General features: G+C 36.7%; 1 protein-coding gene and 1 long non-coding RNA gene across 3 annotated transcripts in view; one reads left to right on the top strand and one right to left on the bottom strand.

Moving 5' to 3' along the window:
- Nucleotides 1–16,960, top strand: part of LOC311278113 — a 415,099-nt gene that overhangs the window by 179,010 nt on the left and 219,129 nt on the right. The window lies entirely within an intron of this gene.
- Nucleotides 2,188–16,023, bottom strand: hmox2b (heme oxygenase 2b). Of its 2 annotated transcripts, none has more exons than XM_084435035.1 (7): nt 15,821–16,023; nt 15,356–15,439; nt 13,416–13,539; nt 12,859–12,976; nt 10,704–11,195; nt 6,080–6,200; nt 2,188–3,675 (listed from the first exon to the last, which is right to left on the bottom strand). In XM_084435035.1, the coding sequence occupies exons 3-7, from the start codon at nt 13,508–13,510 to the stop codon at nt 3,548–3,550; spliced, it is 954 nt and encodes a 317-aa protein (XP_084291161.1). In that variant the 5' UTR covers nt 13,511–13,539; nt 15,356–15,439; nt 15,821–16,023; the 3' UTR covers nt 2,188–3,547. The 2 variants fall into 2 exon arrangements, with proteins under 2 accessions (XP_084291161.1, XP_084291160.1); XM_084435034.1 differs by having other exon boundaries at nt 3,399–3,675; nt 15,356–15,394; nt 15,821–15,958.

The raw sequence follows: 16,960 nt of genomic DNA, 5'->3' as shown, positions 1-16,960 counted from the left end.
TTCTAGTCAAAGCTTTAACATTTTCTAAATTTGCTACTTTTGAATCTTATTTACCTAAAATGTTAAGTGTTTTTTGCACCAAATGGCAGCTCCTTGGTTTGTCCATTGACAAATAATTTAATACATGGTTGATCAAATTGAAACTTGTGCAAGATCTAATGGGCAGAGATCTACCAAGTTAAGTTGGTAATGTGGTTTGAGTCGTTTAATCATTTTCTGACTGATGGCTGAACTAAGCAATCATAGTTTTGCATTAAAGGCACAGACTAATTCATCAATACATGACAATATATTCAAAATATGAGGATGTGCTTGTGTATGATCTTACAGGCTTTATTCTCAGAATATTGTTGCACTCAAATTTTTTTTTGAATTTATGTGAAGCGTGTCACAAGAACGAACTAAAAGTACTGTCAATTGTGATGTGAAACGAACTACCTGCATTGATTGTGGTGGGGATGTGATGTAAGGATTATTTGACACTAGGGTTACAACCCCAGTACTTCCGAGAAAAACTCCAGGGTTTATATTTACCACAGAGGGGCTTTTTTACAGTACAGTTGAACACCACTGGGGCGTTAGGACCCACACACGCCACAGGATGAGCAGCACCCCCTGCTGGCCTCACCTCTTCCTGCAGCAACCCAGTCTTCCCAGGAGGTCTCCCATCCAGGTACTGACCAGACTCAACCCTGCTTAGCTTCAGTGGGTGTGCAGGCGAAAGCTTCAGGTTGACCTTGTGCAGCAGGTTTCCTCAAGCATCCCATATATATCTGCCACAGAGCTTTCCAGGCATAGACCAGCATGACTTTCTTTTACATGTTGTTCATTGGCGGTGAGGGAGTAAAGCCTGCCTCCTTCGATCTGATCTCTAATATTTTAACTCAACAGTTAGCCTATTTAACATAGACTGGTTATAAACAGTTTACTTTTACAGGACAATTATTATTATTTTTTTTTTTATTCTAATAATTCTGACTTAATATATCTATTACTTTTTTTTTCTTATGTGGTGGAAATTGGCTTTTATAATATAGTAACTTTATACCTCAAACAGCACATTTTGTATGGAAACATCAATTCATGGCTTTAGCAAAAATACGAGCTGCACATTTTAAATTCTAAATCTTCAGATTGTTTTGCCTCATTAAATCTGAAGATTTAGATTGTAATTGTTTTTTACAGCATACAAAGAGCTTAACATTAAATCTGAATTATTAACTTTTTTTTTTTTTATAAAACATGAACTTGAACAGTGAATGCAGCAGAGTTGTGAATTTATTACTCATTACAATGAACAATACAGTACAGCTGAAGGGAACAATTTAAACTAAAAAAAATAATATTAAAAGCTGGTTCTAAACCTTAAAAAGAATGTAATAAAGAAATTTTAAATGAACTACACAAAACAACAGTCTAAATAAAACCACTGTACTACATCAACACCACTCTCACTGTCTCCCAGTGCTTTAAAATAAGCTGTCAGTTCCTCAAAACACAAAATAAGCCACCAAATTAAATGATCTGCATAAAACCCAAGCACAACCATTCATGCAAAACACTTTGCATATATGCCGATCTGTTTTATGATCCGATTAGTAATGCAAAGTAACATTTCCTTTGGTTCAAAAAGTCCTGTGAATGTTCAGCCCCTCAGCATTTGGTATTACATGAAACACTCTTCAAGAAAATTATTCATCAGTATAATGTTGTTTAGGTTTAGCACTAATACAAAACTAAATTCAACAGACACATGCCTCAGTAAATGAGGACAGATACACAATCCCCCATAATCCTTCTCAAATGCGTCATGTCACAGTGCCTTGGTGATCATTGCACACATGCTATGGTCTTAGAATATAATGTCAAAGGGAACAAAACCATCAATATATGGATTAAAAGTTGCATGAAGAAGACTCAAGAAATTATTGCATCCATAAATGTTAATAATTTCATACTGCAAGTCAGATCAATGAATCACCTTTAGAGAAAAAAACACTATTGTTAATTCTAGCTTGTATATTATATATATATATATATATAGTATCACTTCACAATAAGGTTTTATTTAACATTAGATAACTACATTAGTTAAAGGGGTCATGAAATGAGAAATCAAATTTGCATATAAACCATGTTTTTGTGCCATTAAAACATCCTGCAAGTTTCAAAGCTTAAAACATCCTCCTCATAAACAAAGCATTTATTTAATCAAGCTCCAAAAACAGCTCATTTGATCAATTTCATTGATACTGCAGGATTTGTGATGTCACACGGGCAAATTAATTTGCATATGACTGCCTCCAGAGCAAGACATCGACGAATGGTTTAACGTCCCGCCCACTGAAGTTCAGTCACTTAACGGCTGACATTTGCCTACACTGGATGTGAGCGTCGCGTCAAAAGCAAATACATTTTAACTAAATGAAATCACTGACGCTGTAAAAGACGGTTTTATATGGATAATGTTTTTAAAACACTTACTCGAGTGCAATAGCGAGTGGCTGTTGATATCGTTTCCTATTCAGTGACATTAGCCAATCATAACAGTGGCCGTATATTGACAAGCCTTAAAGGAGCCGTGGGCTAAAAAACTGGTCATTTCAGACAGAAGGTTGAAAATAATCTTTTTTCCGCATATATATTTGCTTTTTGTGCAATTAACATTATGACTGAACCTCAAGGAACATATTAAAAATACTTTGACACCATTTATTGATCTTGGTTAATGTAAATATTAGCATTTACCAATACACTACACGACCTTACTGTAAAGTGTTACCATATATATACATACTGTATATAACTGTGTATACATATATGACAGAAAATATATATGTACACACAATAATAATGAATGTATAAAATTATCTTCATCATCACTGAAAAACTCAATTCACTAGTAAAAACTGTTCATTCTGGTCCATTAAACCAACTATGTAGAAAAATCCCTAAATGCCGAGTCTGTAACACATCCTGTTGTGTAACTGGACAAAAATGACCTTAAATGTGCAATTCTTCCATCTTTTACATTCTAAACCTCTTCAGAAAGGCTTTTTCTTCATTAACCGTTGTGGCTGTCATTTTTTGACCTGCCATCTCAGTAGTCTGCCCTGCAGGAGTACTGCTTTTCTTTGTAAATGCTGCGTGTGTGTGCATAGCATATCTCATTTGAAAGCAAGCAAGACAAATGGGCCAATAAAACTGACTGTATGAAGACTGATTCCTTCTATAGCGCCCCTTACAGTGATGAATGAGAATTCAACACAATTAACTTGAGTAGAATATGTTTCGGCCCATCTGACTTGTTGCACCAAATGACTCGATTCTGCGATAAAACTGTAAAAATAACACTCTGCATATTTCCGTAGCTCTTCTCCAGCCTTAACTTCATCATCAACACTGACGGGTGCAACGGTAACGGCTGCCACAATAAACTATGCTATCCTGCGTTTAAAAAGTCTGTGCTCATACATTATTATTTTGGATCACATTTACCCAAGAACGAGGGGGCAAATGGGATGCACTAAGACTGGGCCGCAGGAGGTCACATGAGGTACCAAGCAGCCAATCCGGCTAGAGCAGCGATCCAGGCGGCCAATAGGACTTGACCGGAGGGATTTTTAAGCACGGTCATGGCCACTTGACAAATGTAAGATGTTCCGCTGCTGGCAGCTGAAACAGAAAGAATGAAATCATCATGTGAACGGTGTCATTTGCTGAGGTTTAAGGCCGGGTTTCCCAAACGGGGGGTTTGAAAGAGAACTGTAGAGGCTGATGAAAAGCTAATGATTAATAAAATAAAATATAAATAAAACAGTAATAGCGATATAGATTAGAGTAATTATCAAATCAAAGGCTGGAATTTAAAGTAATATATAATCTATTCAGGGTTATTATAGTTAACTAAAATTAAAAACATGTTTGGTACTTGAAATATAATAAATGTTAACTGAAATAAAATAAAATATATATATATAAAAAACTTAAACTTATTTTATTACGGCTAGTTCCAATTGCTCATTTTCATTCAGTTTAACTTGATGCACTAAATAACTAAAACCGAAATAAAAATTAATAAAAACTATAAAGACATATTTTTTATAAAAAAACTAAAACTAATAAAAATGACAAGAACATACAACAAAATTACTAAAACTTTAACTAAAAGGATAATTAATAAATTAAAATGACAACCAATTCAAAATATGAACTATAATAGTATCTCAATATTACTAAAATAACACTGAATCTATTGTGCCAAAATAAAAGTATGTTATAATAATTAAATCATTTTTTTGTACTTCGCAGAACAATTGTAATTTACAACAGTAGTATATTTTTTCATTTTTTATAATTACAGTTAAAACTAATAATGATATCAATATTTCATTTAAATATTTGTAACAATATAAAAAGATTAAATACTTTATATGATTGGTTGCATGTCATGTGACCATTAACCAGACCTGCAAACTCCTCAGACTAAAAAAGGTGACAGTGTCGCCGGGGGGGGTACCATATTTTTTTTTTTTGCTACATGCCATGGGATTAATCAATGCATGCTGATGAACAATGTATAATAATAATAATAATAATAATAATAATTAATCTGCATACCCTAGTTTTGCACTGATGTAAAAAGACTGACAGTGACACAATAAGACCTCATGTTAGCAAAATGTTTTAATCTTTTAACTCTTAAAAAAAAAAAAAACAACTCTTAAAAAAAACCATGTATGTTCTTTAATGTTTGATTATAATTTTACGGTCTTCACATAGGGATGGGAATTGATAAGATTTTATCAATAATAATGCCACTGACGATTCTGATTATCGATCCAATTCTTTATCGATTCTCTTATCGATTCTTGATAGCACTGTGTGGAAAAATGTAGTCATATGCTCTTTTTTTTTAAAACAAGTGGTTTTCTTTATTTTGAAGTTTAAGCTTGAGTTAGCAAACTGTACTTTTTTATATAATTTATGTAATAAATATAACCTTATTGTAAAGTGTTACTGATTAGTTACACCGATTCAGACGTCACCTGAGTTCACTGTTGGAAAGATTAGTTGTTTTAACCATTCATTAAAATGAATCGGTTCAAAGGAGTCATTAGTTCGCGAATTGGACGTGTCGTGCGCGTTGTGTGATTATGCCAGCAGTTAGGACACTGACATCCAAGATTTGTGTCAACATAAAAACATTTCATCACTGTATAGTTTTATTTCGTTTAATTAAAGTGTTGTTTAGTCAGCTGAATTTCCAGAACGCTTTTCAGAGAAGATAAGGAAACTTATTTAGCAAAATTCACACCCAGCAGTAATTCAGAAAAAAAAGGTCTTTCGACCTTTTACCACCGTGTCGATTTATTTTTGATTAATATGTGCGTGCGTGGGAGAGAGAGCAACACAGCGCCTAGTTTGGAGACGGTGAAGTCGTTTACACAGAGAGTGCGCGCGCGCGACCGGCTCTCTCTCTCTCTGCTCGTTCTTTCAGTTAAACATACACCCTGTCACAAACGCAGCCGTTCATCTACATTACTCACCGATCAAATAAGACTTTGGCGGGACAAAAAATCATTTTGGTGGGCGCTAAAATGCAGGAAAATTCATGCGCGAGTTTCCATTAGACTCGCACGGTAGCCAGGCGTCTCATCAAATGGCGAGCTCAGCTCAGTTGACGCTGTGTGCTTCAAGATTCTGACGCAAGTCCTATAAGATTCCAATTGGCCAAGAGAAAAAGTGCTAAGATTCCGATTGGCCCAGAGAAATGTCAATTATAAGAATTATCCAATAATGTTTCGCAATTCTAGCCTGCATGGCAGTTACTATGAGAAACAATATACCCCCCCCCCCCCTCGAAAAAAAACTCTCCGGTTCTACGCGATTCACGTAAATGACCCAATTGACCAAGAAAACGGCGATTGTCGCCGAAAAGCGACAAGTTTGCAGGTATGATTAACCATCATCAGAGAACGGTGAATTAAACTTATACTTAAAATAAATATTCCCTGGGTTTGTCTGACTGTAAAGTTAGTGAGTCCCTGGTTTAAGGTGTAATGAAGATGAAGCTTACCCGTTTTGGCAGCGTGGTACGGACACTGACTGACGTCTCCTTGTGTCTCGCCATGAGCAGGAGCGGCGTCCAAAACATCGTCCTGAAGGGTCTTTCCAACCTCCTCTAGTTCTCCAAAAATCTGCACGCAACACAGAAAAGGACGTTTACAGTTCCAGATCACAGGAAACAATGAGCAAATGAACACTGAGGTTTAATGAAAAGCTCTTTGTCATGTGTGTGACAGTGACAGCGTTACATAAACGCATTCAACTAGATGTCACAGTCAAACACTCTGTTAAAAGAGGCTGGTGAGATGTGAGACATTGTTTTGACCCCGTTTTGTCCATTTAATTTCAGAGCTCATCTGGGATCTGCCATTAGGACTTACTGTGCGTTCACACCGGACGCGAAAATGCGTCAAAATTCGCGCCTGCCGCGTCTAGTTATACGCTTGACCACTTTGTGTGCATTCGCGTGTCAAGAGCGAAATTGACGCGCGTAAAATCAAAAGTTTGAATCGAAATTTACGCGCGTCAGAGGCGAAAGTTTCGAAACCTGTTGGCGGCCATCTTTTTTTAGATGTTTATCGAGCATTAGCATTAGCATTAATCGAGAGAGTCACCGCTCGTATATGCTCTGGAGAGCAGAAACAGCAGCGTAGTGGACATCGTCGCTGTTCTCGGGTCCACCAAACCCTCCGGAGGGTTTCAGGGGTTTCACAATTTGCTCCAGGAGGTAGGTTTGGTGGACCTAACGGTGAGGACGCTGACGAGGAAAGCGTAGGCCGTATAAGCCTCGGCCTCGAGTGGTGGTCGCTGCCTGACGAGCCCGCGCTGTACAGCCCGGCGCGAGGTTCACCCTCGCCCGCACCTAATCTGTGATTTATTTTTGTTTTGATAATAAATGGAGCTGCAGCCTTCAAAAATGAAACCTGTCCTGTGATTTTTTTTTTATACACTAAATTGTGTTTGTTGTCTTTACATTAGATTAATAATGTTTCATATAATCTAGAATAGATATGGAATAAATAGCATTCAATACAAAATGAGTATCTCTCATATATTGAAATCGAGTTTTATGTTTTTATTTGCTTTATTGTGCATTTTTAGTCATATTACAAAATAATTTATTGAGGCCAAACATAAAATAACATTATAAACTGTCACTTCACCACGTGACAGCAGCATGCAAGCAGGCTCCTGATTGGTTAACGCGGCGCGAATTGACGCAGAAGTTCAGATTTTTCAACTCGGGCGGCAGACGCGAATTCGCGTCAAACGCGTGAATGCACAAATAGCACTAATAAAATCATTCGCGCGTAACGCGCTTAACGCGCCAGACGCTCAATTCGCGTCATTCGCGCGAACTTGACGCGCGAATGAGGCGAATTCGCGTCTACCGCGCCGCGCTAAACGCCTCATTCGCGCCGCAGGAATTTTTTACGCGCGTAACGCGTCTTTGCATTGACTTAACATTGAAATGACTCGCGCCTGACGCGCTAAACGCGTCCGGTGTGAACGCACCATAAGGACTCCATCTGCTGACGGATGAAACTCGAGCCACGCGGAGCAGGAGAGACTCTCATCTTTAATGACACGCTCACTGATATGAACACAGCGACAGCAGGTTCAGTCTAATAGAGCAAATGCAAAGCCCTCCAGGTGACGGCACACAGAGAGATTATGAGCGGGCCATTAGTTTCATTCATTCAGTGTTAGTGAAGGATCTCAGAGATAATGATCTGCACATCTTGAATTAATTATCATCAACATTATTCTTTAAAGCACTCATAATGAAGAATCACATTTTTATTGATTAAACTTTCAGGACCTGAAAACATTCATTAAATGTAACTAATGTAAAATTTAACAATAAAACAATTAATTTATATGTACGTTTTAAAATTGTGGTTCTCATTTAATTAAACTTCATTTAGAAAAAAGCATTGCTTTATCTATCTGCCAATAAAATAGGTAATAATAACAACAATAAATTATTTCAAAAAGAAATGTAAAACAAATGAATTTATTACTCTCTCTCTCTCTCTCTCTCTCTCTCTCTCTCTCTCTCTCTCTCTCTCTCTCTCTCTCTCTCTCTCTCTATATATATATATATATATATATATATATATATATATATATATATATATATATATACAGTGAGGAAAATAAGTATTTGAACACCCTGCTATTTTGCAAGTTCTCCCACTTGGAAATCATGGAGGGGTCTGAAATTGTCATCGTAGGTGCATGTCCACTGTGAGAGACATAATCTAAAAAAAAAAATCCAGAAATCACAATATATGATTTTTTAACTATTTATTTGTATGATACAGCTGCAAATAAGTATTTGAACACCTGAGAAAATCCATGTTAATATTTGGTACAGTAGCCTTTGTTTGCAATTACAGAGGTCAAACGTTTCCTGTAGTTTTTCACCAGGTTTGCACACACTGCAGGAGGGATTTTGGCCCAGTCCTCCACACAGATCTTCTCTAGATCAGTCAGGTTTCTGGGCTGTCGCTGAGAAACACGGAGTTTGAGCTCCCTCCAAAGATTCTCTATTGGGTTTAGGTCTGGAGACTGGCTAGGCCACGCCAGAATCTTGATATGCTTCTTACAGAGCCACTCCTTGGTTATCCTGGCTGTGTGCTTCGGGTCATTGTCATGTTGGAAGACCCAGCCTCGACCCATCTTCAATGCTCTAACTGAGGGAAGGAGGTTGTTCCCCAAAATCTCGCAATACATGGCCCTAGTCATCCTCTCCTTAATACAGTGCAGTCGCCCTGTCCCATGTGCAGAAAAACACCCCCAAAGCATGATGCTACCACCCCCATGCTTCACAGTAGGAATGGTGTTCTTGGGATGGTACTCATCATTCTTCTTCCTCCAAACACGTTTAGTGGAATTATGACCAAAAAGTTCTATTTTGGTCTCATCTGACCACATGACTTTCTCCCATGACTCCTCTGGATCATCCAAATGGTCATTGGCAAACTTAAGACGGGCCTTGACATGTGCTGGTTTAAGCAGGGGAACCTTCCGTGCCATGCATGATTTCAAACCATGACGTCTTAGTGTATTACCAACAGTAACCTTGGAAACGGTGGTCCCAGCTCTTTTCATGTCATTGACCAGCTCCTCCCGTGTAGTTCTGGGCTGATTTCTCACCTTTCTTAGGATCATTGAGACCCCACGAGGTGAGATCTTGCATGGAGCCCCAGTCCGAGGGAGATTGACAGTCATGTTTAGCTTCTTCCATTTTCTAATGATTGCTCCAACAGTGGACCTTTTTTCACCAAGCTGCTTGGCAATTTCCCCGTAGCCCTTTCCAGCCTTGTGGAGGTGTACAATTTTGTCTCTAGTGTCTTTGGACAGCTCTTTGGTCTTGGCCATGTTAGTAGTTGGATTCTTACTGATTGTATGGGGTGGACAGGTGTCTTTATGCAGCTAAGGACCTCAAACAGGTGCATCTAATTTAGGATAATAAATGGAGTGGAGGTGGACATTTTAAAGGCAGACTAACAGGTCTTTGAGGGTCAGAATTCAAGCTGATAGACAGGTGTTCAAATACTTATTTGCAGCTGTATCATACAAATAAATAGTTAAAAAATCATATATTGTGATTTCTGGATTTTTTTTTTTAGATTATGTCTCTCACAGTGGACATGCACCTACGATGACAATTTCAGACCCCTCCATGATTTCCAAGTGGGAGAACTTGCAAAATAGCAGGGTGTTCAAATACTTATTTTCCTCACTATATATATATATATATATATATATATATATATATATATATATATATATATATAGACACATACACATAAATACATACACATTTTATTTTAATTATTTTTAAATAAATATAAAAAAAAACAATAATAAAAGCAATTTTAGAAATTAAATAATTAATAATAATAACAATTAAATTTAATTTAGAAAATTGTATTTGGAAACATCATCCATTTAACAATAATTAATAATAAATAAATTATTTAAAAAAGAAAAAAGTAAGAAAAAACATTTAAATTAATTTGATTTAAAAAAAACACACATACACACACATATTATATTTTTTATATATACACACACACACACACACACATATATATATATATATATATATATATATAATATAATATATATATATATATATATGTGTGTGTGAGTGAGTGTGTCTATGTATAAAGTAATTATTTTAAAATGTAGATAAATGTAACAAAATAAATAAATGCAATTTTTGAAATTAATTAAATTAGTTGAATTAAATTGAATTTAGAAAATTTTATTTAGAAACATCATCCATTTGCCAATAAAATAAGTTCAAAAAATATTTTCAAACAGAATTATATATACATATTCATAATTTTAAAATGTATTTAAATGTAGCAATAAAATAAAAAAAATAAATAAAAAAAATTGAATGAAATATTTTAATAGTAAATACAGTTTAAAAATTGAAAAGTGAGTTTTGAATGATTAAGCTGAATCCCTGAATCCTTTGTTTTGGTTGGTTTTTCTTAAGTGAACCCCTCCTTCTTTAGAAAAAAAAAGCCATAAAAAAAGACTACAGTTGGTACAACAAATCTTGCATGAAATAATAACAAGGAAACATGACCCCTTTAAATTGCACCGCTCACCTCCATATTGAACTGAAAGGCCAGGTTGGCTTCCTCCACGACCCTCCTCTTGGTGTCTGTGTCGAGCTCCAGCTCGTTCATCCGGCTGCGGTACAGCTGCTTGAAGGCCTTGGCGCTGTGGATGCCTTCGAACTCATAGAAGCTCAGGCCTTCTCCTGTGGGCGGCAGCTTCAAGGCGCGCTGGGCCACCTTCCTCAGCACCTGCCCCCCCGAGAGGTCTCCCATGTAGCGCGTGTAGGCGTGGGCCACGAGAAGCGCGGGCTGGTCCCGGCCGACCCGCCGGATGCGGTCCACGTATCGCTGAGCTGCGGGAGAGATGCGGATCTGACTCTGCCAGTCCTCGCCGTAGAAGAACTCCAGATCCCGAGCCAGAGCGTCGCGCCGGTGGAGCTCGTGAGGGAAGTAGAGCGGAGCAAAATGAGGATGCTCTTTGTTCCTCTCGATCTCCTCTTCCATGGCGGAGTACGTGAAGAATAAAGCCACATGGCCCAGCTGGAAACACAGATCCAGAAATCATAATCAGGTCAAACTAAACTGATTTACCTTGATGTGTGCAGTGGTATTTCAGTATCATTGAGATGCTATTGTAGTTTTTAGATTTTGAATTTTAACAATTAATCCAAAATAAAAGTTTGTGTTTACATAATATATTATGTGTGTGTACTGTATATAATTATTTTGTATATATAAATACACACACATGCATGTATAAGAAACGTGTTATTTATATATTAAATATTTATCATATACAGTATATACAAGCAAATATTTCTTAAATATATACATGCATGAGTGTGTGTATTTATATATACAGAATAATTATGCACAGTACACAAACATGACATGAAATGCAACTACTAGAAACCTCAAAAAAGTATCCATATAATATCTCCATATATAAAAGGATATATTCCGTTATATAAAGGATATATTTACCTCAGAGAAGCGAGTACATGGATTGACTTTCAATTTCAAAGTTTTAAATAACACATTAAATTTGGGGTTGCTTTTCACCAAACCCTATGGCAATCCCCAGAACACTTAGATTATACGACACGTGTCGCACGGGATCATTCTGAGATACTTTTGCATATTTTTTTAAAAGCTTGATGCTTGCTATTCACTGCCATTATATGAACGAGTGCGAGCGGGGCATTTTTGACAAATTCCTCTATTTGTGGTCCAAAAAAGAAAAAATGCCATATGTTCCCTAGAACAACACCAGGGTGAGTAAATGATGACTTGATTTTCGTTTTAGGGTGAACTATCCCTTTATACTGAAAGAAAATGAAAAATGATGTCTTGGCAACTAGCTGAATTAACTCTTTCCCCACCAGAAAACGTTTTCCCACCATTGACGACATTTTCTGGCTTTCCGTGTTTTCAGTGTTTTACGATAGGGGGTGCTATTACACATCTTCTGAAAGAGAACTGGATCTCCTGATCAAAACACAGGCGAAGAAGACGCAGAAACAAGCGATATCATATGCTGTTGTAGCCCATCCGCCTCAAGGTTGTGCGTGTTGTGGCATCACAAATGCTTTGCCGCATACCTCGGTTGTAACGAGTGGTTATTTCAGTCAAAGTTGCTCTTCTATCAGCTTGAATCAGTCGGCCCATTCTCCTCTGACCTCTAGCATCAACAAGCATAATCCTTTAGGTGAGTGTATTGCATGTTCAGATATTCATACAACAAAATATTCTGGGGGCCGTTTTGTGAAAATGGTCAAAAAAGCTGCCGGTGGCTGGCAACGAAAAAAAAAAAAAAAGGCTGGCGGGGAAAGAGTTAAAATAATTGTAATTTTTGGAACAAGTAACTCTTTATTATTTAATTTAATTACCTCAGTTGACATTAACTAACAATAAATAGTATTTTTATAAACTTGCGTTTACAGTTAATTAATGCATTACATACAATTAATTAATGGGACCTTATTGTAAATTGTTACCATTTTATTTCTAGCTTTAGATAACAATATTATGTGCTACAAGACCTTCATTTTAAGTTTATGGGATTTCTTTTCTGTTTAATCATCTGCCACAAAAATATCATACTACCAAGGTGTAATGTGATAAAATGATCAATCAACTGAAGAAATATGCCACATTATGGAAGTTGTACGTGTTCTCATCTTAAAAATCCTTCACGACTGACCTTGAAGAGCTCCTTGTGGATGCGTCCCCTCAGGAAGTCTTTGACAAACTCGGTGTTTTCGGCCTTCTCGTGAACTTCTTTGGTTCCCGCTGCCAACATCTCCGATAGATCAGTGGGACTGTAGGGTCGACATGACATTAGAATTAAGGGTTTGTTCATGAAACTATTACACACTCAAACGGTTATTTTATTTTTAAAAAGTATTATTATTTTAGTTTTAGTTAACAATAATAACTCTGACTATTATAGTATTTATTATCATTTTGAATTAACTTTTAGTTTAAGTAATTTTCTCATTTTTATTAGTTTTTAAATCTCTCTATTTGACTTTAGTTTTCTTTCTTTAGTTTTAGTTTGAATAATTTTAGTGCTTCAGCTTAAACTTAATTTATTTTTTATTTAATTCAGTTTGCCATCTAATATTATCATTTATTTCATTAACAAAATAATTTTTTATAGTTTTAGTAAACAATAACAGCACAATTCAAGCATGTTGTTACAGGAAGAAAGCGGCCACAGTAAATGCTGCTATTGTAAATGTTGAATGTATCACGTACCTGAGGACCGTGACGCCCCCCTCCTCACACACTCCTCCTCCTCCGTTAGCTGTGCTCGTCCCGTTAGCATCCTCTTCAGTCTTCATAGCAGACATTCCTCTGTCTTCTGTTCAATCTGTCCTGACTGCTCAAACACATGAACATGACTGAGCGTTTCATTCTTAAACACACACCCCATCCATCCATCAATCCATCCATCATCCATCTATCAATCCATATATCTATCTATCCATCCATCAATCCATATATCTATCTATCCATCCATCCATCCATCCATCAATCCATATATCTATCTATCTATCTATCCACCCATCAATCCATATATCTATCTATCCATCCATCCATCCATCCATCCATCATCCATCTATCAATCCATATATCTATCTATCCATCAATCCATCAATCCATCCATCCATCCATCCATCCATCCATCCATCATCCATCCATCAATCCATATATCTATCTATCCATCCATCAATCCATCCATCATCCATCTATCAATCCATATATCTATCCATCCATCCATCTATCCATCTATCCATCTATCCATCTATCTATCTATCTATCCATCTATCATCTATCTATCTATCTATCTATCGTGATGGATTTTTAATAAATAAGATAGTAAACTATCTTTTAAACTAACCATGATTCTAACAATTCTAACATCTAAACCTTACTTCCCCTTTTAGGTCTAACATTCTAACACTGTACAGAACGTACCAAAACGTTCTGTTCTTTGTCTATTTGTGTTATGGAAAATTCTCAAGTGCTGACGATGACAAAATCAAAAATATACTGTCTGTATTATTTCATGATATAGGCCTATTGAGTAATCAACTGAGCTCTCAACCCTTTACAATAATATTTTTGCTTATACCAGTAACAGAGGGTGAAAAGGTGGGGGTTTGCTTTACCAACTGAACCAATCAAATTGTAGGGAAATTATGTAATGTATCATGTCATTTTCACCCATTCTCCTTTTCTACAAAACCTGTTGTATTCCTGTTAGCTGGTGGGATTCTCTCTGAAATTTGTCTGAGATCCTCCGGCCGTGATTAAATCTTCTTCTTGGGAGAGATTCTCTGAGAACTGCTCGGGATCTCTCCCGGCCGTGATTAAAGCATTTAGAGGACATTTGCTGAAGTCTGTCTGGTTATTATTGCTGCGCAGCAAGTTAGTTAGGGAAGCAAGTTAGGGTAAGGAACTCGAAGCCAGTTGTCGGCTGTAGACGCAAGAGCTAGAGTATAAAAATAATTGGGTGTTGATTGTAGACGCCCCAGATATATTTATTAAGTGTCGACTGTAGACGTTTGGGTGTCGATTGGAGACGACCCAGGTAATTAGGTTCCAGGTACGTAGTTAGGTTTAGGGAAAAATCTACCACACTATCTCTCTATCTACCTATCTATCCATGTATCTATCCATCCATCCATCCGTAAAACACTAAAATTACTAATACTGAACAAAAAATAAAGCCAAAAATAAATATTTAAACAAAAACTAATAAAAATAACAAAAGCACAATTACTTGAACTGAAAATAATATAAACTTTGAACTGAAATTAACATGAAAAGTAAAAATATATGAATAATAGCTAATTCAAATTATGAATAAATAGGCCTACTCAAATAGAAAATGAACACTGTTACCTAACGATATATCTAGGCAAATTACAGTTTAACACAATACAACACAAATTAGGAAGCTCATTCATCCTTTTCATTATGTAAAAATTATTCTGTAAGCCATTATCCCTCAGATTTGTTCATGTTTTGACTTTAGCTTTTAATCAAAGTGTGATATATGCTGCTCAGCACTAATAATTATGATAATGTAAACACACAGAGAGAGAGAGAGAGAGAGAGAGAGAGAGAGAGAGAGAGAGAGAGAGAGAGAGAGAGAGAGAGAGAGAGAAGTGATGAAGAAAACCTCTTACCTCAAACCTCCTGAGGACGAGCTTCAACTGTCAGTGTCCCTAAAGCAGATGACAATAGTTCAGCATCCAGTCAGGTGATTGTTTCTAAGGACACACACACACACACACACACACACACACACACACACACACACTGACAGTGAGCCTCTATTCATCCAGCACACACTGAGGCTGTTTCATGAGCATTTGTGTTTGTTTGCAGGGTAAGTTAAATGAAAACACAGCACAAAAGAGCAGTCATGAGCATTCTGGTGTTTGCCAGTCAAAATCCAATCTAATCTCACTGTCCTGTGATCAGCATCCGTTTGAGACCTACAAGCAGCTCCAAAATCATCAAAACCCTCTAGTGTCATTATATTAATTCAGTCAGTTTTGACTAAAGTGCTGATTATTACATATCAAAGCGTGACTAGCACTCATTGTGTCCCGTATGCGCCCTGAACAGAAGACAGTAACGTTACTTACAATCAGCTCTTCAGCAAACCCTGCTTTAGATCAGATAGTAACAGTGTAACATGGTCTGACCAGACCGTAGGAATGATAATAGATTGATAACTGATTATTGAAATGATCAATAGTCGGATGCTCGTGCGTGGTTTTTTTTTTGTTTGTTTTTTTTGGTCTGCGGCGTTCGAGTTCTCCGTTATAAACTCAATCCAGGAAGCTGCAGGAGGATGAAAACACGTGACTCTCAGAGTTTATGCTTAAAGGCGCAGCGCACATTAAATGCGCGTAGTAAGCGAAAAACAGTATGTGACAAAAGATGTCCGAATTCACGGTCCTTATTAGAGTAGGCAAAAAGTACCCAGATAACAAGATAATAAGTTTGCAATGCATATGATGGACACTTCACTTTCCCATGAGGCCGCGGGAGAGGATTTATGAATGGCAGTGAAGCAAGGCAACTGACACTGGTAGCCGGTCACATGACAATGACAACATGTCCGGATTATATTCACACTACACACATTCATACTATATAGAACATACTTTTTTAGCGGTCGTGAAGTAATTACTTATTCAAAATAAGTACCTGCTCAAGAGAGTATGTGATTTCGGACGGAGCCATACTTTTTTAAATAGTTTGTCAAACAGAACAACCATGTATGCTTAATTCAGCAAGTTGTGTTCCGTAATTATCACAGAAATAAAAATATGTTTTTTATTTAATTTTGTGTAAAAATGTATTTACTTCTGCAGTTGGATCAAATCATGAGAAATACATTTCTCATGGAAGGTACAGTGTGTTGCATTCTGGGATAATTTGCATGTTATGGTAGTATGCTCTTCTGGACATATCTATATACCTTTCTCAATCTTTCATTTTTATCAGTCATCCTGAATTATGCATGTGTACTACCTTATGTAAACAATAAAGGCCCGTTCACACAAAGAATGATAACTACAAAGATAACTATAACAATAACTATATTAGGATGATAATGTTGTGTTTATTATAGCTAATCACGTGCTGCGGTTCTGTCGTCTGCTGCTTTAAAAGGTGGATCCTGATAAGCTATCAATGTTTTTATCATTCCTCAGCTGGGAAAAAATCATTCTGAAAGTGATTCCAACGATATCGTTCATCAGTGTTATCATTGTTGT

This window comes from Rutilus rutilus (genome assembly GCF_951802725.1).
Source record: "Rutilus rutilus genome assembly, chromosome: 1".
NCBI lineage: Eukaryota > Metazoa > Chordata > Actinopteri > Cypriniformes > Leuciscidae > Rutilus > Rutilus rutilus.
Note: the sequence above shows the minus strand (reverse complement) of the source record. Positions and strands in the feature narration are given on the sequence as shown.

What these genes read in the sequence shown, in the direction of transcription:
- hmox2b (XM_084435035.1), bottom strand. Translation starts at nt 13,510, where the DNA reads ATGTCTGCTATGAAGACTGAAGAGGATGCTAACGGGACGAGCACAGCT. An exon ending in TCCACAAGGAGCTCTTCAAG is followed by an intron (nt 11,196 to 12,858) that starts GTCAGTCGTGAA and finishes CTGTGTTTCCAG; the next exon opens with CTGGGCCATGTGGCTTTATT. An exon ending in GTACCACGCTGCCAAAACGG is followed by an intron (nt 3,676 to 6,079) that starts GTAAGCTTCATC and finishes TTTCTGTTTCAG; the next exon opens with CTGCCAGCAGCGGAACATCT.